General features: G+C 36.5%; 1 protein-coding gene across 63 annotated transcripts in view; it reads left to right on the forward strand.

Moving 5' to 3' along the window:
* Positions 1-26,766, forward strand: part of rims2b (regulating synaptic membrane exocytosis 2b) — a 254,049-nt gene that overhangs the window by 90,994 nt on the left and 136,289 nt on the right. For 59 of the 63 annotated variants that reach the window (XM_087294683.1, XM_087294651.1, XM_087294695.1 and 56 more), the window contains one exon: positions 20,472-21,349. In XM_087294683.1, coding sequence (XP_087150809.1) covers positions 20,472-21,349 — 878 coding nt within the window. Of the gene's footprint in view, positions 1-6,341; positions 6,503-20,471; positions 21,350-25,367; positions 25,414-26,766 lie in introns of those variants that run through there. The other 4 variants (NM_001443215.1, NM_001443214.1, NM_001443216.1 and 1 more) reach the window with 2 other exon arrangements.

Here is a 26,766-nt window from a genome sequence, read left to right on the forward strand (position 1 = left end):
TGAACATGATTATCTTTATAATGATATAAGAAATTTTGGTTATGTGTATATTTAATGCCTTACTACTGAAAGCAGCAGCACATTGTTAACCTCAGATCTTGAAAATAAAATAAATCATTTACCAACAGTTATCAGTGATTCAGCATGTGCATTTAATAAGGTTAAAGAGGTTTAATATGTATTTATTATATTATAAACCTTGCCATTTTGTTCTAAAATTGTTTCGTCTGGTGCAAACAGTCAAATTGTGAATTACTGCAAATCTAGTCACGTAGCATGTTGTTAGGACACAGGGTTACAATGTAACCACAACCTAATGTTTACTTATGTAATATTTATATTGTTTTCTAGTGAATAAACACCTTATGTGGAACTTTGAATCTGCGTCTCATTTCAGAGTCTGCTACTGTCCATCAGAGGTCGCATTTCGCTCACGGACGCATACTTTAGGAGCCTTCCTGACTGAATAAATTAAATGCACTGATTTCCTCTGAGGCAACCTGTGTGCTGAAATAGAATTGGCTAAACTGGCATAGGGCAGGTTAAATGACCAAGACAAAGACAGATGCTCAATGTGTAATGCACATTTTCAAAGTAGAATATCTGACTTTAGTATTGCTTTTCAGATAAACAAGTATGTTAACTTGGTATATTCTTAAATATCTGCAAACATATTATGGTATTTTACAAGAGTTTAAAAACGTACATACATCACCTTTAATTCTATCCTATGTAACTGTTTATTATTGTGTTGCTATATAAGCTAAACACTAAATATGCTATTTCAAGCAATGGCTAATAAACAACACAAAACTAGAATAATAACTGCATCATCATATGCACAACAGGTCTATTTACCTAATATCGCAGGTCTATTGAGCTAATATTGCACTGTTTAAAAGCTTCACAGACCTTCAATACAGTCAGACATGATTGAAAGTGATCTGACTTGTGATTCAGTGAGCAAGTAATTAATTCAGTAATCACTCCCACTGACTCATAAGTGTTTTTGATGTATTGGGAAAAAAAAAGAAAAAGACTGGGTCATGAGTCATTTGCTCTCTTTTTTTCTGCCTGCAAAGCAGTATGAATATTTGATGTAAAATATAATTTATTTTGCTGTGGCATTTTAGATTCAGTGTTTCTGGAGTACTTCCACAGATCCACAGATAAATGCAGGTGTTGATAAATTAAGCAGTGAACAATACTTTAATTCTAGTATTTGTTCATATTACTGTTAGGGCTCTATTTTGACGGTCCATGCGCAGAGCGCAAAACGCAGGGCACAAACGCTTTCAGGGTGTGTCAGGACGCGTTTTTGCTAATTTAAGGACGGGAAATCTGCCTTGCGCCAAGGCGCATGTTCTAAAAGGGTTGAGTTTATTTTCTTAATGAGTTATAGGTGTGTTTTGAGAATAAACCAATTAGAGTCTCATCTCTCATTCCCTTTAAGACCCAGCTGCGTCACGCCAAGAGCGCATTCGCTATTTACAGGACGCAAAGTAAGTTTAAGTAGAAAAAATTTGCATTTCACAAGCAAACAGTTAACAGTTGACAGTTTTTTTAACAGAAAACTGTTAAACAGAGCATCTACTGCGTGAGAATGAGAGATAAATGATCTACTTTCACTTTCGCTCTTGGATAGGGAAACCTTTACGCACAAACATCAATTAGCCTATAAATAATTAATTTTGTTTGTTAAGCGCAAATATTTGTTTCAAAACTATTTTTAAATTCAGTTCTAATTTCTAGCAAACAAATAAATGAACAATAATGACCAAGTGTGATCAAAATACTGAGTTATTTCCAAATACACCTGCCATGCCCCATATGGTCTTAAACCTGACAGGTGGGCAAATCTAAGCTTGTTTTTAATAAAACAAATATAAATATGGATATAATAAATAATACTGCTAATAATAATAACATTATACAAAAGCAAATTGTTATGAATGAACTGAAAAAGCCGCCCGAGATGAAGAAGACATAAAAGCAGTGATTTTTCATATTTATGTAGGCTAGAAAATAATGTTTTGTAATATTTTAATCCTTTATATTTATATCCTATATCTATTCTTATTATATCCTATATATATCCTTAATATTTACATTTTTTTCATATGTAAAGATATTTGCCTATTGCTCTCTTGTGCGTATTAAGCAGTGCGTAAGCAAGGCGCAACTCTGCGCCGGAGTTTAGACCGGATTAGTTTTGGTCTAATGAAAAATCTATTATAGTTTCTAAAAATAGCGACGCGCCAGCAGTGCGCCTCAGAACGCCTTTCTTTTTAGACCAGAACGCCTATGGGCGCACAAATGAGCGCTAATGCATTTGCTATTTAAACAGCGTAGCACAACGCCTCAAAACGACTCTTGCGCCAAGCTGAAACTACCAAAAGACTATTACGCCGCGTCTTGCGCCACACTGCGCTGGGTGTATGATAGGGCCCTTAATGTTAGTTAATGAAAATACAGTTGTTCATTACTAGTTCACAGTACAATAACTAATGTTAACAAGCATAATTTGGATTTTGATAACACATTAGTGAATGTTGAACTTTGATTTATAAATGCTGTTCAAGATTCACACTCACTGGGCACTTTATTAGGTACACCTGCCCAACTGCTTGTTAATGCAAATTTTTAATCAGCGAGTCACATGGCAGCAACTCAATGCATTTAGGCATGAAGACATGGTCAAAACGATCTGCTGCAGTTCAAACCGAGCGTCAGAATGGGGAAGAAAGGTGATTTTGAACATGGCATGGTTCTTGGTGCCAGACGGGCTGGTCTGAGTGTTCTAGAAACTGCACAACCACACACAACCATTTCTAGGGTTTACAGAGAATGGCTCGAAAAAGAAAAAATACCTAGTAAACGGCAGTTTTGTGGGCACAAATGCCTTGTTGATGCCAGAAGTCAGAGGAAGTTGGCCAGACTGGATTGATTTGATTAAAACGGCAACTAACTCAAAAAACCACTCGTTACACCCGAGGTATGCAGATGAGCATCTCTTAACACACAACACGAGAAACCTTGAGATGGATAGGCTACAGCAGCAAAAGACCTGTCAGCTAAGAACAGAAAACTGTGGCTACAATTTGCACAGGCAAAAAACGTTGCCTGATCTGATGATTCTTGATTTCTGCTGCAGCATTCAGATGGTAGGGTCAGAATTTGGCATCAAAAACATGAAAGCATAGGTCCATCCTGTCTTGTATCAATAGTTCAGGCTGGTGGTGATGGTGTAATGGTGTGGGGGATATTTTCTTGGCACACTTTGGGCCCATTAGTACCAGTTGAGCATGGTGTCAACACCACAGCCTATACCTGTGTATTGTTGCTGACTATGTCTACTTCTTTATTACCACAGTGTACTCATCTTTTGATGGCTAATTCCAGCAGGATAACGCACCATGTCATAAAGCACAAATCATCTCAGACTGTTTTTTTTAAACATGACAATGTGTTCACTATACTCAAATGGCCTCCACAGTCACCAGAACTCAATCCAAAAGAGCACCTTTGGGATGTGGTGCAACGGGAGACTCGCATCATGGATGTGCAGCCGACAAATCTGCAGATGCGTGAAGCTATCATGTCAATATAGACACAAATCTCTGAGGAACATTTCCAGTACCTTGTTGAATCTATGCCATGAAGGATTAAGAGCAGTTTTGAGGGCAAAACGGGATCCAACCCGGTACTAGCAAGGTGTACCTAATAAAGTGGCCGGCGAGTGTACTAGTTCATGTTCGTTAATACATTAATCAACATTAACTAATGAAATCGTGTAAAGTGTGACACAAACACTAAATATATAATTTTAAATAATGGGTAATTGGCACAAAACAACAACAAGATAAGTCATGGGGTCCGTTCTTCGTACGTGGATTACTCAGTTAGCTGGATTTGGATATTGATGATTTGACACGATCCAGGATCGTTTCGTTCTTCAAAGCTGATCCGAGAGTTGTTGTCATGGCAACAGATCTGCTAGGTCAAACCTGATCGGGAGCAGGTTCAAATCATATAAACAGGATTAGATCGGCTCAGTTCAAGCAAAGATAATACAGAAAGTATGTACCGAGTTCTGATATTTTCTTACAGTAAAAGTTATATACACTTGGGAAAATAGTAGTTTTTAACTATATATTTAAAGTTATAGTCATTAATAAAATAAATAAAGTTTTACATATTAATAAAACGTATGCAATCTGCACCCTCAAAATGAAAGTACAAAGACTGCCACCTGGTGGTGCAAAGAGAAAACTTATTGATATGAACTTTTTAGATCGCTTTAGTACAAATTGTGTATAATAGAAATGCACAATATGTGACTTTTTTTAAAAGCAATAATACATTTATGCAGTCATAAACATGTTTTGACAGTTAATATGCCAGTGATGCTTCACAAAAGTTGCAGACGCCTTTACCAATATCAAAATGCTTTTGGAAACAACCAGTTATTCTTTACACCGATTAAAAAACTGTACTATAATAAAGAAAAGCTTTTCTAAATGTAGAACTAAATACATTGATTTGCATTGAAATACATGATGAATACTCTTGTCTTGACAAATGAAAGTGTAAAGCCTGCAGCTCACAACAAATGTGAAGTTACTGCGTGTCTTATTTAACAAGCTGTTTACTGCTAATTTGATGTAATTTTGCTCACATGGATTATTGAATATTAATCAGATGATGTCATTACGCTGCTGTGCCGTCAGCCAATCGTTGCATTGCTGATCATGATTTCGAGGATCGATAGATCTGTCCTTAACAACAAACGCAGCGATCTCAGATCAGTTCATCCAGACATTCTAATCTGATTCGCGAACTTGTTTGAAGAACCAAATAAGCGAGAGATCAGTTATCAAGATTAAAAGATCCAGGATCTGCCAAATCATCTTAGATCACTTAAGCGAGGTACGAAGAACGGACCCATGATCACCATTGTTATTATTATCGTCAATTTGCTATTATTATAGTGAAATAATTACACTAATATTTGCTGGAGTAAAATTAATATATTAATAAAATAATGTATTTTTACATTGTTAATTTAAAAATAATAATACATATGAACAGCAAGACCATTTAATAATAATAATAATAATAATAATAATAATAATAACAACAATAATGATAATAATAATACTGATAATGACAATAATAACAATAATAATAATAATAGCAATAATAATAATAATAGCAATAATAATAATAATAATAATAATAATATACAATTTAAAATATTGTGAAAATATTTCTGTCAATTAATTATTGTTTCTACTACTACATTTAATAATTTTCTGTTATATTATTATTATGATTATTATTTTTGTTAATAGTAGTAATATATTTAGTATATTAATTTATTTAATAATAATAATAATAATAATATTAATAATAATAATGATAATAATACAAATCATATTAGTAATAATAATAATAATAACAACATAGTTGCTGTAGTTGTTAATAATAAAAATAATAATAATAATAATATTAATAATAATAATAATAATAATAATAATAATATTATAGCCATATTGATGTGTAATAAAAAAGCTTGCATCCCTGAATTCCATCATATTTGCCTATGTACACATTTTCATTATAAAACAAGCTCTTCATTATCATCAATCAGCTTTTTTGACTGTAGGTGGCGCTGTGATCTCACTCTCACACAGATGCAACTACTGTATGCACACATTCACAAGACCTAGAGATAATCTGTCTACTAGAGAAATAAACTGGACTGTTATTATGCCTTCCTAAGCGCGCACACACACGCACACACACACACACACACACACACACATGCATGCACACAACATCAGATTTATGAATATGTGTGAACACACACACATACAAACAGACACACAAACACTCTCACTCAGAGCTCAGAGAAATACACACACACACACATACATGCTGAGACAGCCAAGCTATATCTGCTGATGCATCAACGGGGCAAGGTTTATTTCACCATCCCATCATTTCTTTTTGTTTCTGGAGTTTGCCAGGGCAAAGAGGAAGATGATAATGCCGGAATCCAGAGAAGGAGTTCCGTACAATTGCAAGGCAATAACCGTCAGGCAGCCAATAATCAGCTAAGTACCATAATCCTCCTTGCAGGATAAAGTCGTGCTTGACCTCCAGCTATATACAGCCTGTGATAACAGCATTAAACGGTAACACCGTTCTCCACTCCCAGAAGCCTTTGCTCCTCGTGCATTTGGTCTCTCGGCAGCTCTCGGCATCTCTCGGCCCGATTCGGCGTCCAGAATTGACTCTTCGCTCTGGTGTAGCAGGCCGCCTTTCACAAGCTAGGAGGGGTTTATGACGTGCTAAGCTAACAGCTAGTAGCACCTGTGTTTTCCTGCCGTGGTGACCTGGTTTCCCCCTGGCTGGACTTTTTTTAGTTCTGTTTATTGGATGGGGATTTGCGGTTGATGCAGCCTCGCAGCCCAGATGTGCAGCTCTTGATTGACAGGTGTGTGAACACACGACACGCTCGGATGAGGAAGATTTTTTTTTTTTTTTTGCCTGTGCAGCATTTGTGTGACAGTCGAGTGGCTCTCACTGAATGCTGCTTAGTTGACAGTTTTGTGACAGGCATACAGATGTTCGGAGTTATTATAATGGCTGAGTAATTTATGTGTAGAACTAGACGTACTCTTTGGGAAGCTTCTCTTATAGGGCTGGGCAATGTACACTCATAACATGATGTTTACTCTTTGTTCAAACTACTTATTTAAAATGAGCTGAAACAACACAATTCTTGAATGGTTTTGAGGAGCCTTAATTTTTTTATGTTCAACCCACCTAAATTTATAAAAATTAAAAAGTTATTTTAATTCCTTCTTGTTTTCCCAAGAAAATCAATTGTGTGGAACCCAGCATTTTTGACAGGGTAGGTGGATAATTTTTTTTTTTTTTTAAATGTAATATTTGATGTTATTGCTTTTTTTTAATTATTATTTATATACCAAATAAACTTTTAAAACAACAAATAATTTGAGTTTTGACAGAATTCAGAAAATCTGAATACTGTTACATTAGGAGTTGATTGTTGCAAAGTGTGAAGCCATGGAGAGTTCATCCACCACTATTTATTTATTTTACTATTCATTTGACTATTTACTATTTATTTTATATATACTATTTATAATAAACTTATTATTCATTTATATACAGTTGAAGTCAGAATTATTAGTCCCCCTGAATTATTAGCATCCCTGTTTATTTTTCCCCAATTTCTGTTTAATAGAAGATTTTTTCAACGCATTTCTGAACATAATAGTTTTAATAACTCATTTCTAATAACTGATTTATTTTACCTTTGCTATGATGACAGTAAATAATATTTTACTACATATTTTTCATGACACTTCTATACAGCTTAAATTATCATTTAAAGGCTTAACTGGGTAAATGAGGTTAACTAGGCAGGTTAGGGTAATTAGGCAAGTTATTGTATAGCGATGGTTTGTTCTTTAAATTATTGAAAAAATATATAGTTTAAAGGGGCTAAGAATACTGTCCTTAAAATTGTGTTTAAAAAAATTAAAACTACTGTGAAAATGTCCTTGCTCTGATAAACATCATTTGTGTATTAAATCTTAAAAAAGCAAACATTTTAAAAAGAAAAGAAAGTTTAAATGGTGGCTAATAATTCTGACTTCAATTGTATATATTATTATTTTTTTTAATCTTTTAAATGTATTTTCCAGAATGACATTTTTATTGGTACTCAACTACCTTAATGGTCATAATAAATGTTTGTCATTAAAACATTTTCAGTTAATCTTTTTTTATGTTAAAGAACAATTATTAAGAATTTAACCAAAAAAAAAAAATTGTAGGAACCCTATGAAGTTTGTTTTTTCAATAATTTTTCATTAATAAAGTAAACAAAAGGAATAACAACTTTGTACTTCCATAAAAACAATTTATCTTTAAAAATACATAAAAATATAATAATAATAAATATTAATATTATTATTTAAAAACTGTATTTTTCATTTAAAAAAATATATATATAATAATAATAATAATTATTATTATTATTATTATTATTAATGCTGTTGTTATTTCTTTGAGAAGTAAGTTCTGCTTTACAAATTCATTATGTATTTTTCAATTTCTTCTGGAATGATAATCAAACAATAAGCTGAAATTTTATTTTGAAAGTTGTTATGAACATGCTTGAGTTTATGTAATTTCAGATTACGATATGACGGCAAAAATTGTAAAAAAATATGACTTTGTTGCATGTGTGATGAAAACAACATGAGTGTCACAAGTGTGTCAGCAAACAAGCTATAGCTAATTTAGTTGTCAGGGCTTGATTCTGTCTTGATTTTACACATTTTGTTTTTATTTACAATCTCCTTAGAGTTGTCTGTTATGGCACTCATTGTGTTCTGATGGCACAAGATGCTGTGTGACGCTGATAACTAGAGATCAAATTTATTGTATTGAAAAAAAAAAAAATCTGTGATAATAAATCTTCAGATTTCAATTCATCAACATGCTCAATGATAATCGACTTCCAAACATAAGAATTTAACAGTATTGGCCAAAACTTTTACTTATTACTGCATCTCTGTCAAAACCAATGATAATACGAAATGTTACAACCTTGTCAAACTAAGCATGATGAAGTGATGTATGATAGAATGACACTGTTGAATTTGAGCAATAGGTCTGTATGAAGCTATTCATACAACCAAAATCAGCCATGGCATAGTAAAGCAGTTACTTATTATTGATTTTTTGTTTCTGTGTGCCATTTTTTCCCCACATCTGCCTGCTATGAAAGAATCCGTCCAATTAGATTTAAGCTTTAGACCACCTGCCCAAAACTGCTGCTGTTGCACAAAAGAACAAGAATGTTGGATCCATTTTAGAAACTAGTGACACTGAAGAAAAGTATATCTGGGAAGAGAAAAAGAATGATTAAGATGAATTCCCACTTTTACTTCCTATTTTATTATACCGAATATTGTTGATATATATATTTTTCTCTATAATATGCTATTGAGTGAAGTGCTTAAAACAGCAGGAAGAGTGATGTGCGTCTGTTTCTTCAGTATGTGTTATACAGCAAGTCAGAGAGTGCTCATTCTGTCTAGATCTGTCAGTCCTATTGCTTGATCATTACTCCTGCTTTTCTGGATGGCAACACTCTGTGCTTTTCCTTGTTCTAATTTCTGTTCATAAACAACTGAGAGGAAAGTTAATGCAAATGACACTTGAAGCCAAATTGAAATATTATTACAGTGATTGAAACACAATTTAAGATATTTACGTGAAATCTGAGAGCTTCCGCATCCTCTACAGACAGCAAGGTTCCTGACTTGTTTAAAGTACTGAAAGGTATCATAAAATATAAAACAAAATAACACATTTTTCTCTTTAGTGTCAGTATGTTGTGCACAAGCATGGTGCAGTGATGCATAAAAGTTGTAGTTTTGCCATTATTAAAATCCAGCACATCTTTGAAATTAAAACTTTAGATTTTAATTGTTAATTTAACATAATTGTGATGGTCTAAAGTACATACTAAAAAAAATTGTAAATCCAAGGAATCATGTTTGAATTATTTTTTTCAAAGTTTTTTTTTGACGTTTAGTGGTTGTTAACAATTTATTTGGGCTGAACATTATGAAATTTAATATGTTTGTTTAAATCCAACACATAATTGGTTTGCAACAATTTTACAGACATCATTTCTTTCAGTGTAGGCTTTGAGACTAAACACTAATAATCTCATAAATTTGTATTGTGTAACTTGATGAAAACTGCAACATCAACTAGGGCTGATTTATGATAAAATTCAAAATTCAAGCTGATTTTAACTTCATTTAAGCTTCTGCTCAATAATCTGTAAGCCGTGGCAACAATTCTGTGATTACTCTTAAAAATGACCTGTTTTTGTTTGGTGTCTGTGACTTTAAAGCCAAAATATTTCAATATTACAAAGGCTGGTTTTCTTTGATATTAATTTGTCTATTAATGCTTCCGAAGCAGCAGACACCATCATCCCACTTTTAAGCGCTTTCCTGTTTCTTTTCTTTATTTATTTATTGTGGGCGTAGTTCAGTTGCACAATTCTGAATGGGCAGAACGAAAGTATGCTTACTAAATTGGATTTCCTTGACGTAGGGTGTCGTAAATGACAAAGGTACATCGTGACACAATTCAGTAGTTTCATCTTGTGTAATGTAGTATAGTTCTAGACAACTGATACCATGTCTGCGATTTTCTGAAGCATAGCGGACTGATTTTAAAGCACTTCACATCAGATGTTATTTGTTATTCTTGTGTACATATATACATAGAGTATATATTTTATATTGTAGCCTCTTGCGATGTAACTAATCACAAAGATTTAAAATGTGATTCGATTTTGATTACGATCGCACAACCCTAACACAAACACACCAAATATAATAATTTATTTCTTATTTGCTGTGAAAACTGTTTGTTGGCCAATATTGTTGCTTTCACAGTAGGGCTGCATGATCAACCAAAGGCAGGTGTGTGCATTTTGTCAGTAAAGCTAGTTCTGTAATCAGCAGTAATTTTCTATTATGTGCTTCAGATTGAGCGTCATTTACCACACAGAGTCGTAGTTTACTGAGAAGCTGCGCACAATCTTGTTCATTATTGCAGACAATTAAACAGCTGATTTTGAAATCAAACCTAACTGTTCTTTGAAATAGACAACTGTTTTCACTCACTCTGAATTACAAAGTCGTGTTACTGTTACATCTGGAAGTATGTGAAAATACCACAATTAATAACTTGTTTTTACTCCATACTCGCTTTATAACCTAAATTAATAAATACTTCAGTAATTTTGTGCTTTATTACTCACTTTGAATCAGTGAAAGCTTTGAAAACTTTTGTTTATTCAACAACTGCCATCAGGATTTCCTGGGTTTCTACATGGCTGTTTGGAGTTTCTGCTTGAGAGCACCCTCTGGACTTCTGGGCACATTTACTATTGATCATTCAACTGTGCTTACCAGACAGGATGTCCATGACAATTGGAGCATTTGATTTATCATACTGCCTATTTCTTTTTGATTGATCATACAACCCTAATTCACAGTAAATGTGAAATGATTGATCATCTTTGGGTTGATTATAGCGCTACAGTAATCATGCACTCAACAATGTGCTTTGCTGCTTGCAGCAAAAATATGGAAACCAAAACAACTCCAAGGGCTCTATTTTTATAATCTAGGCACAAAGTTTAAAACGCAAATGCATTAAGGGTGTGTCCGAATCTACTTTTGCTATTTTAAGGATGAAAAAATATGCTCTGCACCCTGGGACATGGTCTGACAGGGTTGCGCTTATTCTCTGTGTTTTGAGCATTTTTTTTAATTAATTTATTTTTTTTGTGTGTGTGTTGTGTAATGGCACATTTGCCATTTTTATGGCAGACCTTGTAAGTGGAAAAACTGAATTCTTTGAGGATAAAGAACGAGCCTCCACCATTCAGCTTCTTTACTTTACTTTTAACCTTTACTTTACTCCTTTACTTTCGTGAATAAGGAAACTATATTTTACGCACTCCACTGAAGACATCCATTAGTCTACATATTTACTTTAGTTTGTCAAGCGCAAAGATTTGTTTCAAAACTATTTTTTATTTCTAGCAAACCAATAAATGATCTATGTTAATGAAGTGTGGTAAAAAATTGAGTTATGCCTAAACAAGTGTCCTAAATTTATGCCCTATATGGTGAAGCAAACGTCTCCATAACCTGACAGATGGACAAATCTAAACTTGTTTTTTTTTTTTAAACGAATGTAATATGCATATAATAAACAATACTGCTAATAATAATAATAACCTGATACAAATGCAAATAGTCATGAATGAACTGAAAAAAAGGCATGGAGGCAGTGATTTTTATATTTATGTAGAAAATAATAATTTTTGTAACATTTTAATCCTTTAATTTTTTCATATGTAAAGATATTTGTGTGCTGCTGTGCATCCCGTGTGTATTAGGCAATGTGTAAGCGTTTGAACCCACATAGGCGCATAACTAACGCCTGTGCTGGACTTTAGACCAGCTTTTAGATGGTCAGTTGCATGGTTTATTTTAGTTCCTCAAATAGCAACGCCTTAACAAAGCGCCTTAACATATCTCTATTTTAGACCAGGACACCCATGAGTCCACAAAGTGGTGCAAATGGATTTGCCACTTAAACAACGTGGTGCAAAATGTGAAAATTAAGGTTGTGCTGGTCAGAAAATAGCAACAAATTACACCAAACATCTCTTACGCCTTATCGCGCTGAGTATGATAGTTAATTTCAACACTTTAAAAATGTCTCCTGGAGTCCACTCCCAACAGAGTTAGATCAACACTTTTAAAAGTGTTGGCATATCGAAAACTATTATAGGGTTAATTTAACCTCTGGGCAGAGTTAAAAATGTAACTATACTTAACACCACTTAAAAAAAATTATGTAGCTGTTCGATGTAATTATTTTTTTTACTACTATATATTGTTATTGTATTCAACTCTCTTGAATGTAAATATGGGAAAGATAAGAAAAGACTAAATTACAAAGAAACATTTTGTTTGAAAATGTTCACTTTTTCAACAATTTATCCAGTTTAAATAAAATGCAACAATATGGCACCAAATATGGGTGTCACGGTGGCGCAGTGAGTAGCACGATCACCTCACAGCAAAAAGGTTGCTGGTTTGAGCTCCGGCTGGGTCAGTTGGCATTTCTGTGTGGAGTTTGCATGTTCTCCCCATGTTCACGTGGGTTTCCTCCAGACGCTTCGGTTTCCCCCACAGTCCAAAGACATGTGGTACAGGTGAATTAAGCTAAATTGTCTGTAGTGTATGTGTGTGAATGAGTGTGTATTCCCAGTGCTGGGTTTCAGCTGGAAGGGCATCCGCTGTGTGAAACTTATGCTGGATAAGTTGACGGTTCATTCCTCTGTGGTGACCCCTGATTAATAAAGGGACTAAACCGATAAGAAAATGAATAAGTGAATGAATGGCACCAAATATGCTTTATCATTTTTATTAGAACAGTCAGTATCAACATAATATGTATGACCAGTGGTCGAAAAGGCTGTCCCAGTCTTTTGGTCTACTCATAGACAAGAGTGGGCATATCTACAAATGTTTTGACAATTTGATTTACAGTTTCATCAGAGCAGTTTGAAAATCTTTCATTTCTGGTGTTTCATTGGTCATCAGTTATTTAAAATTGAATTACTAAAATTGAATTATTTAAAATAAGCTGAAACAACACATTTCTTGATTTATTTTGGAACTACTTAATTGTTTTATGTTTAATTCAATTAAATTTGTAGGAACTAATAAGGTAAATCAAACCCTTTATATTGTCCCAACACAAATCAGTTGTGTGAAAGCCAACATTTTTTTACAGTGTGGCTGTTATTTATTGAATGGGCAATGAAAATAAGTCAGTCTGTAATAAGTCAGTTTGAATTTACTCCCCCACCAATCCAACTCAATGGAAAGTAGACGCCTGTTTGAAAGGAATCTCACAAACAGCACAGTCTTTGGTTATTTTGTGTGGTGCTGAAATGTTTCGTGTTGAATATGAAAGTACATACACAGTCCGTCATAATCACGTCAGTGTCTCAGCTGTGCTCAAAATAGCCTTTAGTTTAAAGCAAACAACCTCAAGTGTTTGTCCTGAAATTTCTTTCTGTTCAGTTTATGCAAACAACATGCTGTCAAGACAGATGGCATTTTAAAATGTGCTCCTGTGGTGATGTACCTGTGTGTGTTGGGCTGATGTGATTGAGAAGCTTAGAAATGACAAGGCTTGATTCAAGGGAAAAATTATCTCTCCATTGGCTATAGCTTTTTTGTTAGCATGCATAAGATGGCACAATGGATGATGTCACATTTACATTTAGACATTTAGCAATCATTTAGTGCCGGAAAATGGTACAGCTCAATATGGTAGTGCTGCTGACTCTGCAGAATTGTTTAATGATGTATTGCCCATGTCAGTAAAAGTAAGTTTGCCCAAGCAGAACTCACCACTATAATGCTGGAGTGCTGTGGGTGGTTATTAAGGCATTTTTATGTGGTTTCCAGGGTGTTCTTCTCAGTGCCTTTTAGTCTGCCACATTTACTCCTTCAATGTCTGTGGGATATTTTCAGCCACAGTCAAAATTCTCCAGTCACAAAAAAAAAGTTTCTTCTCAACAAATTATATAATCTGAAGTATCAGTTGATCCTTTGAAACAAAAAATGAGATGTTCATGTATAATTTTGATAAAGTAGTTTGTGTTTTGAACAAGAAAAACAAATTATTTTAAACTAAAAATTATACCATAAATGTCTTATTTCTTAGCTATTTCTTATTTCAAACCAGTTTTGTTTTGTTGTTGTTAAACACAAAAGGAGATATTTTGAAGGATGATGGAAACCTGTAACTGTTCATTCATTCATTCATTCATTCATTCATTCATTCATTCATTTTACTTTGGCTTAGCCCCCCAATCATCCCCATCCACTGAATTAGCTCTATCACCGTCTCCCCACTTTTCCTATAGCTGGTGTGTGGTGAGCGCACTGATGCCATTGTCTTGCGGCTGCTGTCGCTTTATCCAAGTGGATGCTGCACACTGGTGGTGGTGTTGAGGAACCCCCCCTCATGATTGTAAAGTGCTTTGTGTTTATGGCCATACACAGTAAATGCGCTATATAAAAACACACATTACATTACATTTATTCATCAGGGGTCACCAAAGCGGAATGAACCGCCAACTCATCCAGCATATGTTTTACACAGCAGATGCCCTTACAGCCGCAACCCAGTACCGGGAAACACCCATACACACTTATTCATACACGTACACTATGGCCAATTTAGTTAATTCAATTCTCCTATAGCACATCTTTGGACTGTGGGGGAAACCAAATCGCCCGTACAAATCCCTAGGCAACACGAGGAGAACATGCAGACTCTACATAGAAATGTCAACTGGCCCATCTGGGAATCAAACTAGTAACCTTCTTGCTGTGTGGTGACAGTGCTAACCACTGAGCCACTATGTCACCCACTGACATTAATTGTAGGAAAAACAAATTCTATGGAAGGTAATGGTTACAGGTTTTCAACATTTTTTTTCTAAATATTTTCATTTTTGTTTAACAGATTCATAAAATCAGACTGGTTTAGAACAAGTCAAGGGTGTGAAAAGGATTTTCAGAATTGTTATTTTTGGGTGAACTATCCCTTTAAGGCTTGCCAGTAAATACTTTAGATCAGGGGTCACCAAACTTGTTCCTGGAGGGCTGGAGTCCTGCAGATTTTAGCTCCAACCCTAATCAAACACACCTGAACAAGCTAATCATAGTCTTACCAGGTATACTTGAAACACCCAGGCAGGTGTGTTGAGGCAAGTTAGAGCTAAACCCTGCAGGGCACCGGACCTCCAGGAACGAGATTGGTGACCCTTGCTGTAGATCAACTGTTGTGTTTTAATAATGTTATTACATAAAGTATCAATATGCCATAGCTGTTGCGTCTACTTATTACATTATCCACGTACAGTAAAAGCATTAAAGGTGCAGTATGTAAGTAGTGGTTGTACTAGGTATTGCAGTTCAAATCTAAACTTTGAATTTGGGCTTTTTCTACTCGGCTCCTACTCTGAAAACTCCGCAAATGCAGGTTGCCAGATTGACTGCACCAACATGAGTATCTGTGCCTGGCTATCGAGCAACAAATGGAATATTTTCATGTTAAAGGAGTTTTTGTCCAAGCCATCGCCTAAAATGTGTATTTCTTGTGGCTGAACAAAAACATAAACTACTATGGCAGAGGTGTCCAAACTCGGACCTGGAGGGCCGGTGTCCTGATTTTAGCTCCAACATGCCTCAACACACCTGCAAGAATGTTCCTAGAAAGCCTAGTAAGAGCTTGTTTAGCTAGCCTTAATGTGTTTGATTGGGGTTGGAACTTAACTTTGCAGGGCACAGACCCTCCAGGACTGATTTTGGACATGCCTGTACTATGGCAATGATCACCTCAGGTACTGATCATGTGCTTTTTTTAGTGTGAAATGCTACAATGTGAGTCTGAATAAGATTTACGTGACAGTTACAATATTGGCTTAATAAAAGCAGCAGCAGATCATTTACCCCAGATCTTGAAAATAAAATAAAAATAAAATAATCTTATTCGAAAATGAATGTTAGAACTGAGACTCAGTGCAAATCAACAAATATCATTTACTCAGTGATCGTGTACTTTCACTTAATATGTTTGTTATGTATCATTTAAACCTTTCCATTTTGTTGGAGTGCACTATTATGTGCTTCTGAATGGCTGTATTTGAGTGTTTTTGTCGTGGTGGTCTTATTCAGGGGTGACACGGTGGCACAGTGGTTAGTGTTGTCGCTGGTTCAAGTCCTGGTGGGGTCAGTTGGCATTTTTGTGTGGAGTTTGCATGTTCTCCCCATGTTTGTATGGGTTTTCTCTGGGTGTTTCGGTTTCCCCTACAGTCCAAACACATGCGCTATAGGTGAATTGAACTATATTGCCCGTAGTGTATGTGTGTGAATGAGTGTTTATGGATATTTCCTGGTACTGGGTTGCAGCTGGAAGGGTATCCGCTGTGTAAACAAATGCTGGATGAGTTGGCGGTTCATTCCGCCTAGGGCTGTGCAATTAATCGAAAATCCGATTTCGATTTTGGCTTCAAACGATTATGAAAAAGCATTAATCGAGATAAACGATTATTGCATCATTTACCGCCCCCTTTCCAGCTGTTGCTCCTAAAATCGCGAAAGACCGCGTGCTTATGTATGTGCGGCACGCGCAGACAGCCAGAAGCATGCGGCCGGTCAGCATTCGGTCTCATTCGCACACTGAAGCTGGAATTATACTCGCGCCTGGCGCCGCATCACGCACCTCCGCTGACCGTGCGCGCACCTCGCGAAACGGACGAGGCGCAGACATCTAAAGTCATCTTATTGTGAGCGCTTTAATGGTTCAAAAGACACGTGAAAGAGAAATCATTAAAGAGACAGCGCGCGATGTTGTTTTTATCATTAATCAAACAAAACGAGAAAATCCCTCTGCTCTTGACTGAAGGACTTTTTTAGCTAAACTTTTATTCTTACAGTGAAGATGCTTAAAGCACAGTTTGTTTCATGTTTTTATTCCATTTTATTTATTTATCTTTCCTTTGCAGGGAGGAAAATAACTGTATGTATACATTGAAGTCAGAATTATTAGCCCTCCTGAATATTAGCAACCCTTTTCCTGCCCAATTTCTGTTTAATGGAAAGAAGTTTTTTTTAACTTATTTCTGATCATAATAGCTTTGATATCTCATTTCTGATTACTGATTTATTTTATCTTTGCTATGATGACAGTACATAACATTTTTCTAGATATTTTTCTAAATACAAGCATTCAGATTAAAGTGCAGTTCAAAGGCTTAATAAGGGTAATTAAGCAGTTCATTGTATAACAGTAGTTCCTTCTACAGACAATCAAAAATATATTGCTTAAGGGGGCAAATAATATTGACCTTAAAATGGGTTTAAAAATATTTAAACCTGATTTTATTCTAGCTAAAATAAAACAAATAAGCCTAGTAGAAAAATATTACAGGAAATACTGTTAAAATTCCTTGCTCTGTTAAACATCATTTGGGAAATATTTATAAAAAAAATAAACATATTCTCAGGAGCGCTAATAATTTTGACTTCAACAGTAATCGTTTTAAATAATCGTGATTACAATTATGACCAAAATAATCATGATTATGATTTTTCTCAAAATCGAGCAGCCCTAATTCCGCCTCATGAATAAAGAGACTAAGCCGAGGTAAAACGAATGAATGGTTTGGTGCAGCTGGAATCTTGTGCATTGCATGTTGTTGATACACAGACTTACAATGTATGCTGCTCAGCTAATGTTTATAATTTTAATATTTATATAGTTTGCTAATTAAAAACCACCTAATGTGAGTTTTGATAACTCTGAATAAGCATCAGCCTTGAAGACTGAACTGAAATACGATGTGTTTTCTACCAAGACAACCCAGAGTGATGAAATATAATTGGATAAACTGGGTGTAGGTGGGCTATAGAGACCAAAACAAAGGCAGACATTCTGACAAGGAATGCACATTTTCAAAGGAGAATAATTTACATTATCATTAAGTATGCTCACTTAGCATGTGTCTTATATCTGTAAACATTTTATGGTATTTTAATCTTTAAAAGAGTCAAAAACCTACATCTATCACCTTTAATTATGAGATACTTCAGAGAAACGGAACATCTTATTGTATCCAGCGTAGATGTAACTAGACATCGGAATGGGTGGGATTAGTTAAAGACAGACTGCTGGACGCATCTGCTGTAAGTGAGACTTATTGGCATGGCATGACGTAGTTAACACAAGAGAGATAGTAAGAAAAAGAGAGGAATCTAAATGCATTTGGCTCTGTTTTGGCACTTGACTGTTTCTCTAACTCGGTGTGACACTCTTCCCCTGATGGTTTTGGCCACAGCCAAATACTGTGCCCTTGCAGGTTAACCACTATGAAAACTATGGCTCAAAGGTCTGCGCTGGCAGATGGATTTCTGACCACTGAAACCAATCCAACTGCCCACTCTCACAGAGCTTTACGGTCCCTGTGGGCTCCTCGCAATGAAAGAGCTCTAGGGCAGGAACAGCAGTGATGCTTGTTGACGTGTTCCTGCTTAAACAAGAGAGTCCTGAAGCCCAATGGAGATGGGCTCATGGGCAGTGAACTCGAGGTGACTTCTGCCATCAGATAGTTTAGTCTGTGTCAGCCTGCGGAGCTGGCTGGACTTTTTTTCTGAGTAGGAGATAATAATTAGCCATGAGTCAGCCTCATTTACAGCAGCTACATTAGAAAAACTATATGAATTAGAGATACAGTTTTATATAAGATTTCACATTTAATTAGTTAGAATATCTCCATTCATTCATTCATTCATTCATTCATTCATTCATTCAATGCATGAAGAAATCAGGATTAGGACCCTTAACTGAGGACTTGAACATGGGTAGTGGGGGTATCTATGTCCTTCTTTGTAAAGTTTCTTCCCGGGTGTTTTGAGTTTACACTGTAAACGCATGCAATACTATTGTACAAGTAGCTCACACTCATTCGAGGAAAAAAGAGGCAGGAACAAGTGAATGTGCAATAATTTTTGTCATAAAGTGGACACAAAACCAAACTCATTTTGAGCTCCTTCAAAGACTTCTGCCCTCACCCTGGCCCTCGCCCCTCATGTGTCACTGCTTCCACCCTGACCAAGCACAAGTCCTTAAATCCAATATTTACACAGGACATTCTTAAAGGGATTCTATCATGCAAAATCAACTTTTGGAAGTTGTTTGGAAAGGCTTTGTGGAAGTATAGTGTGTCTACAGTCGTACTGTAGTGATATAAAGAGTTTAGATACAAAAACCACTATGTGCCATCGGAAAATTTCCTCTAAAATTTGCATTTGTCTTAACCTCCTGAGAACGTTTTTTTCTCGCGCTTAAACCATATCTGACAGATTATAACGGCTTTAACACACACCTTTCAGAGTTGTGTGTCACAAAAACACTCAAATTGCTATTGAAGCGCATTTTCGGAGCTCAATTTACTAGTGTAAATGATGTAAACGTAAGTTGTAAACATTTTATTGGAAGACGCTGGTCGCTATGGCACCCTCCATGCAGCAGCCAAGAAAATGGTCTGTAGGATCTAAATTCCAGGGATTTTGAGGCCTACCGCAACGTGACATAGCAGTGAAGTTTTGTCAAATTTGCTGTGGATATGTGGATATGCAAAAAAGGTAAAAAGTTAACCGTGTGTTTGTGCGTGTGTGTACTGGAAACTTTGTAATGCCATTTCTGTGTGACTCATAATTGCAGGAAGGCTTGAATAAATTCCACAACAAATACAACATAAAACCATTGGATAACTTTATAGTTCAGTCTTACTGTGTTATTTTTGACTCAGAACCTGGATCTCTGACAAAAGTGACAAAGTAGAACCAGGTCATTTTTATTTAAAGGCACAGGTTACAATTTCCTTTGAACCCGAATTTTTTTTTTTCAGCAGGGTGTAATAAATGATCTGATTGGTATTTTGAGCTGAAACTTTGAGCTGACACAGTCTGGAGACACCAAATACTTATCTTACATCTTGTGAAAGGTGTAAAATAGGAGCCTTTTAATGCGTAACGGTTCACGGTTTAGTTAAGGATTATTAATTGTGTATGCAGAACTGTGTAGAATATTTAGAGATCTCATCCCTAGTGTGAATTACTTAAAGAGTTGAAGTGCTGTAAATTAGTTTGTAAATACCGATTCTTTTCCTCAGTTGATCTGTCAATTGCATTGACCAGTTTTATTAACATTAATTTCTTTTCCATTGCTAGAAACAGAAGCCCATCAGCATCCAGGGACCCAAACGCGGCATATAACCAAAGGGAGGGGGAAGGAGGATTGCAGTATGCCCCGGCTGAAGGTGGCATGCCCCGCTCTCCGTCCGACTACGGACGTGACCCTGGCCATTCGCCAAGGAGTTCAAGAATGTATAACGAAGTGGGTGACTATCAAGACAGTCGAGGACGCTGGCACTCACAAGGCCAGCATTTGGACGGCCAGTTAGATGACTATGAACTCCAGAGGAGGCGTGAGGAGGAATACCAGGCCCGATATCGTAGTGATCCCAACCTTGCACGCTACCCTATTAAACCCCAACCATATGAGGAGCAGATGCGCATCCATGCACAGGTGTCACGGGCTCGTCACGAGCGACGTCATAGTGATGTATCACTTGCCTACACAGAACTCGATGAGCCTCTGCATGGCCCCGGTGGCCGGCAGTCGCGACTCCCTCTTTTGGGAGGCCCAAGTCAACGATCGTACTCTGTTGACAGGAGCTCACCGGGACATCGGATGTCAAATCATAGCCCACCCACACCACACCGTAGCCCTGTACTAGGTGATAGTCGACGAGGACTGGCGGAGCCAACAAGGAAACCCATACCCCAACAGCACCACTTGGACCCTAGCTCAGCCATGCGCAGGAATAAACGGGACAAAATGGATAACATGTTGCGAAATGACTCTTTAAGCTCAGATCAGTCTGAGTCAGTTCGGCCTCCTCCACCTCGACCCCACCGCAGCAAACGCCTTGGCAAGCTCAGAACCATGGGCAGCTTTAGCAGCTCAGAGGAAGAGCTAGCCACCACGCCAGAGTACACCAGCTGTGAGGATGTGGAGCTGGAGAGTGAATCCATCAGTGAAAAAGGTAAATGCTTCTGATTCTGAATATGGTAATTGCATTGCTGATTCAGAAAGGTTGTGGTGTTACCGTGAGAACAGTTGCATGAAGCATTTATTGTTAACACCAGTCTTATCAGTGTCCTAAAAAGATGTAGTTTAAAGTAGCTATAATCCAAGATCTTAAATTTGATTTCTTTTTATTGACCCGTGTCGGCATGTTCTCATCATGTATGCATAGGTTTCCTCCAAGTTCTCAGGTTTCCTTCACCATACAAATGTACTGTATGTGGTATAGGTTGATTTTGGAGAAATGGTTAAAGTAAGCTCTCCTTAGTGTATGTGTGTGTGAGAGAGTTTGTGGGTGGTTCTCAGCAGAGGGTTTGGTTACGGTAGCAAGGGAATCTGCGGAAAAAACATGTTCTAGTGTAACTGGTGGTTCATTCAGCTGTGGCGACTACTCATAAGAAAGGGAATTGGTTGAAGGAAAATGAGTGAGTGGATGATCCTTCTGGATTTCTCTCTCTTCGATAAAGACCAAATTTGGCAGAGCAGTACTACTAATGGTGATTGTGAGGTTAGAGTTATGGTGTTGTGAGTAATGTTGCCTTACTGACTCAATTCGAGGAGGCTTTTTTAATTAGGAGAAAATGGTGCTAACATTTATTGATGAATTATTGCATTTTTTTTCAGTTCTGCTTTGAAGCCCACTGCATTTTAGAATTAAAAGTGTTTTTAAAAGCCAATGCTGAATATTAACTAGATTGTGATAATATAGTTTCTGCCAATGTGTCGTGTTTAATGCAGTTACAGAACTTTGAGAGACTAGTAGACTAATCATTTGGGTTTGTGAATGTTCTCCCTGCGTAACATTATTAGGATAGGAAGTTGAAAAATTTGAAGTTTAAAGACTTGCAAGTAGGGCTGAACAAAAAAAATCGGTATCGGTATAAATTGACTGTACATCATTGTCAATATCATTTTAAAAAGTTTTGTATGAAGTTTCATTATGAAGGCTATAGTTTTATTAAAGTGTGGCTGCTGAGCGAGCGACTTGTAAGGAATGCCAATAGGCTTAGGGTGTAAGTTTGTCATTTCCAACGGAGGCACTCTACTTGCATGATGCGCACATGGGAGCGACGCGCACATAGTGTGCAAGCGGCGCACACGTGATGCGTGCATTTTTCTGGTACACCTAGTTTAAAAACATCTGAACTTTTCTGAACGCCGCGAGCACACTACAAATTTATATAAGTAGAACTAACCAATCTGCTTCACACTTTGTATGGAGTATAAACATTTTGGTAAAAATGGTAGACTATTTACCAGATACAAACACAGTGCACCCAAACAGAACAGCAGTGCTTTTTATTTTTCTCTATAAATTGCAATGGGGTGTCCGTTTGTCATCCTCTGAGTGGATGGTTAATGGTAACCTCTTTATGAGAGACGTCAGGGGAGCAAAAGTGCAAATCGCATTGAAAATGGTGAAGAAAGCCATGTGTTCGCTCTTATCACTTCAGGTCAGAATAGCAACACATGCTAAAATTAGTGCTGTATAGCTGGAGTAAGTACTGTAGATTGTAAATAATCAAAGGATGTAAGGATGCCACTTTTTGGTTTCTTTTCTTGTGCATCCCAGCCACAAGCTCCCCATCTGAAAGATTTTTTTTTTAACATAGGGGGTCATGTGGTCATTTAACTTCACAGTTTGTGATGTTGCAATGTGTATTTGAATAATAATGGTTCATTTCTGTGCTTGAAAGCTCAGATTTGATTCTCAGAAATTGTTTTGTTTACAGAGTTTGAGGTTTACTGTGTCATTATTATTGACACCTTACAAATGTTGATCTAAACATTGATGTTTTTCATTATTAAAACTATTTGCCTTAGTATTGTTGGTAAATTTAAATAAAATGGTTAAACAAAAAAATTACAATATTTCTAAACGTATTTTTTAAAAATATTCCATAATTACCAATACCGAATTATATGAAAAATTCATGATATGCCATATTGCAATATCATCCAGCCCTACCAGCAAGATTGTTACATTGACCTCAGATTTATCATGGATGCCAGACTATTGCTAACTCGCTTTTAAATTCTGCTTTGACGTTGTTGAGCTCAGTTGTAGCATTCATTATTTGGTGACCTCGCACAGCCTTTTTCTATGGATAACTGCCCTTAAGATAAAGGAGAATCCTCTGATGCTGTATATTATGTGAGGTGAGTCACATGACAGGGTTTTAAACCATGGAAGGTGTTTCATTTTTTTAGGCAGCTTTAATTATGTAATGCAAGCTGGGCTAAAGATGGTACATTATGAGTGAGAATGCTATGAAGTGCTTTAAAGCACACAGTCATACAGTACCATTCTCTAATAAGCAAACTTCTGCTGGAATATGAATGCTCACAGATTTTGCTGTAAGACAATTAAAGTGAGTAATTATGACCCCAAATGACCGGATCATATGCCCTTTGTAACTTAATTACACCTACAAGCTGTACATTAGAATAGTAATTTGTGCTACTATTAATATTTCATGAGATAAAAAAGGTACCACAACAACATATATTTAAGTTTACTGCTTCGGTGGTTTTTCTAAGAATATATCTACATTAGGTCCCACTTTATATTAAGTGTCTCTAACTACTATGTACTTACATAAAAAAATAAATACAATGTACTTAGTGTGTTTATAATGTATTTGAGAACACTTGTGTTGGTTTTGAGTTGGAATAGAGGTTGGGTTATGGACAGGTTTGGTGGTATGGGTAGGTTTAAGGTAAGGTGTAAGGGATGGTCAACAGTGTATTTACAAATGTAATTACAAAAGGTAGTTACAGATGTAATTACATACATGTATTTAATCAACCATAAGTACAAAGTAAATACATGCATTTACACTAAGTACATTGTAACAAACTATTAGTTCCTATGTAAGTACATATTAGTTAAGGCCACTTAATATAAAGTGGGACCCTACATTATAGCATGGCACCACTGTTATGACGGTCCATAAAAAGCCAGGTCAGTTTGATATTAATGAGAACACAGCAAAATGGATTTCTAAAAATGCTAATAGACCCTGACATTCTCATTGATCAACAGCTGCCTACTATCACAGTGCTACAGCAAAACTTCAAATGTAATTTTCTTTTGTAGTCCTGTTGGCCATTATCCAGCTTAGCTTGCCATGGAGAGATATGCAATTATGTCTGTCTTTCCAACACATTACATACCTGTGCTTCTCATTCTCATGGTAGTTCTTCTACCATGTAAGATATGACCTGTGTTTCTGGCCCCTCCCATAAAAGCTCTGATGTGTCAGGGTCACAATTAGCTCAATTGGATAAGCTTCTTTGCACAGGAGCAGTCTTGAGAGAGCTCCCCAAAGCCTTTCCTCCATCTTTAGAATTAGCCAGAGGGAGTGCCAGGAACTTTGCAGAGGAGAGCGCTGGTAAAGGGTCACTTCCATGTCAAAGTCAGAAAGTGAAATTGCACCAGTGCATCTGTCATGGCCTACTCTCCACCACAGCTACTTAATGTACTCAAGAGACTACAGTGGAGCAGGAGTTTAAAGAATGTAGGACAAACCATGACCCATAGATATACTCGCTCTCACTTGCATTCTGTTCTTTCTTAATGTTTCTATAAAGTGTAGCTGACATCACATAAATAAGCCTCCACACACTCCTAATTTCAATAGGTATTTAATTTGAGTGACTATATATGTTGTATCCATGTTGGTTTTATTATTTTTGGTTTTTGTTGAGGCAGTGGATGTTTTCCAAGGTTCTCAAACCAAAAGCAACATATGTAGCAAACATCCAATCATTCTTTCTGACCTCATAATAGAGGCTCACCTCTTGACTGTAGACAAGAAGCAGCTTGATCTCTGGCAAGCTTATCCTTCTATCGAGTGCCATTGGACATGCATCAATCAGTCAATCTCAACTTAACCTGATTGGTTAAAAGTACTCAATTCCCTCCCCATCTGCGAAAAGAGAAAAGGATTTGGTTAAAGTAGCAAACCGGTGGAGGTGCACACCAACAGGCTACACTGTGTGAAGTCAGGGAAAATGGTGGTAAGTTAATATTTCACCAAACCTTTAAGACTTGCAATGGAGACAGTTCTGCTGCTGTGTGCTTTGGAGTATTTCTTAGTCTTAAATCAGTAAGGGCATCTAAATGTTTATTCTTCTTGCTGCAATTTGCAATTCTGCATAACACCACCAACCAGAATGTAGAACAATCTAAAGAAAAGAATGGGACTGTTGGTTGGGTGCAAGTGATTGAGGCCAATGTGTGCTACCATGGAGCCATGAGCGAGCTGTAGGGGTTTTTGGAGTCAAGGATCAGCCCGGCAAACTCAGGGAAATAGTCTGCTGCGATGCGGGGACTATGTAGGGCAGGGTGTTTGAGCTGGCTTACAAGAATAACGGTAAGCTCATTATTCTAAGGCATGAACTCCATTTCAGTGCATGGAGAGAGAGAGGGAAAAGGAACTACATAGCAAGAGACGATGAAAAATCATGGAAATTCTTTGGTTTGAGATCTTCCTTGTAGAGGATGTACCAGAGCTTGACGTACTGACCCAAATGTGACTTGAAGAGCTGCAGCTGAGTTCTGGCCTTTGTCCTAGTAGATGTGGTCGAGTAAATCAGCTTTGCGGAACTTTAACTCGCCAAGGTTTGGAAGGGGTGGTGCAGCAAAGACGGATTATCAGCAATTTATTGGGACTACACAAAACCGCTTCTTTTTTCAAGACCCTTGGGGAAGTCTGCACATGGTGCTTGGACCAATGGCGTATGCTTCTGGTTTGTGAAGCATGGTGTATGTTAAGGCAGAAGTAATGTCTACTGAAGTAAGTTTTTACATTGCTCATTCTTTTCATGGTAGAACACAGATATAACTGCATGTTGGCAGGGAAATTGGGGTCAGGAGGATGCCATGCTGGTGGCAGTAATCAAGCTTCTGCAATATTAAAGTTTCCATGCTGTACTCTAGAATACAGTTTTTTTCCTGTTCACTAGTGTTTTTGTGATATTACATTGATCTTAGCTGTTAACATTATAAATGCATAATACCATATTTACTTTATTTTTCAACAGCAGTTTGCTTTCTTAATCAAATATGCTGTTCATTTTTTGCAGTTGTACAGTTGCAGTTTTGTTTAAAATAATTTATTTTGCATATGTAAAATAATCAAAAGAGGATGATGTGAGTTGTTTAAATAATCAAAGTACTCTGAAATTTAAACTTGAGCTTTATGCTGGAAAGAAGGTGTCAATACAATATTACAGCATTGCTATCTCATCCTAACCACTGTGTTTAAAAAGTTCTAATCATTTTTGGCTAATTTTTGTTAACCCCATGCTTGGCTCAAAGCTAACACAACTTGAAATAATGTTAAGTTGTTTTTGACTAATGCCAGCATG

The sequence above is a fragment of the Danio rerio genome, chromosome 19 (genome assembly GCF_052040795.2).
Source record: "Danio rerio strain M-AB ecotype USA chromosome 19, GRCz13ab, whole genome shotgun sequence".
Lineage (NCBI taxonomy): Eukaryota > Metazoa > Chordata > Actinopteri > Cypriniformes > Danionidae > Danio > Danio rerio.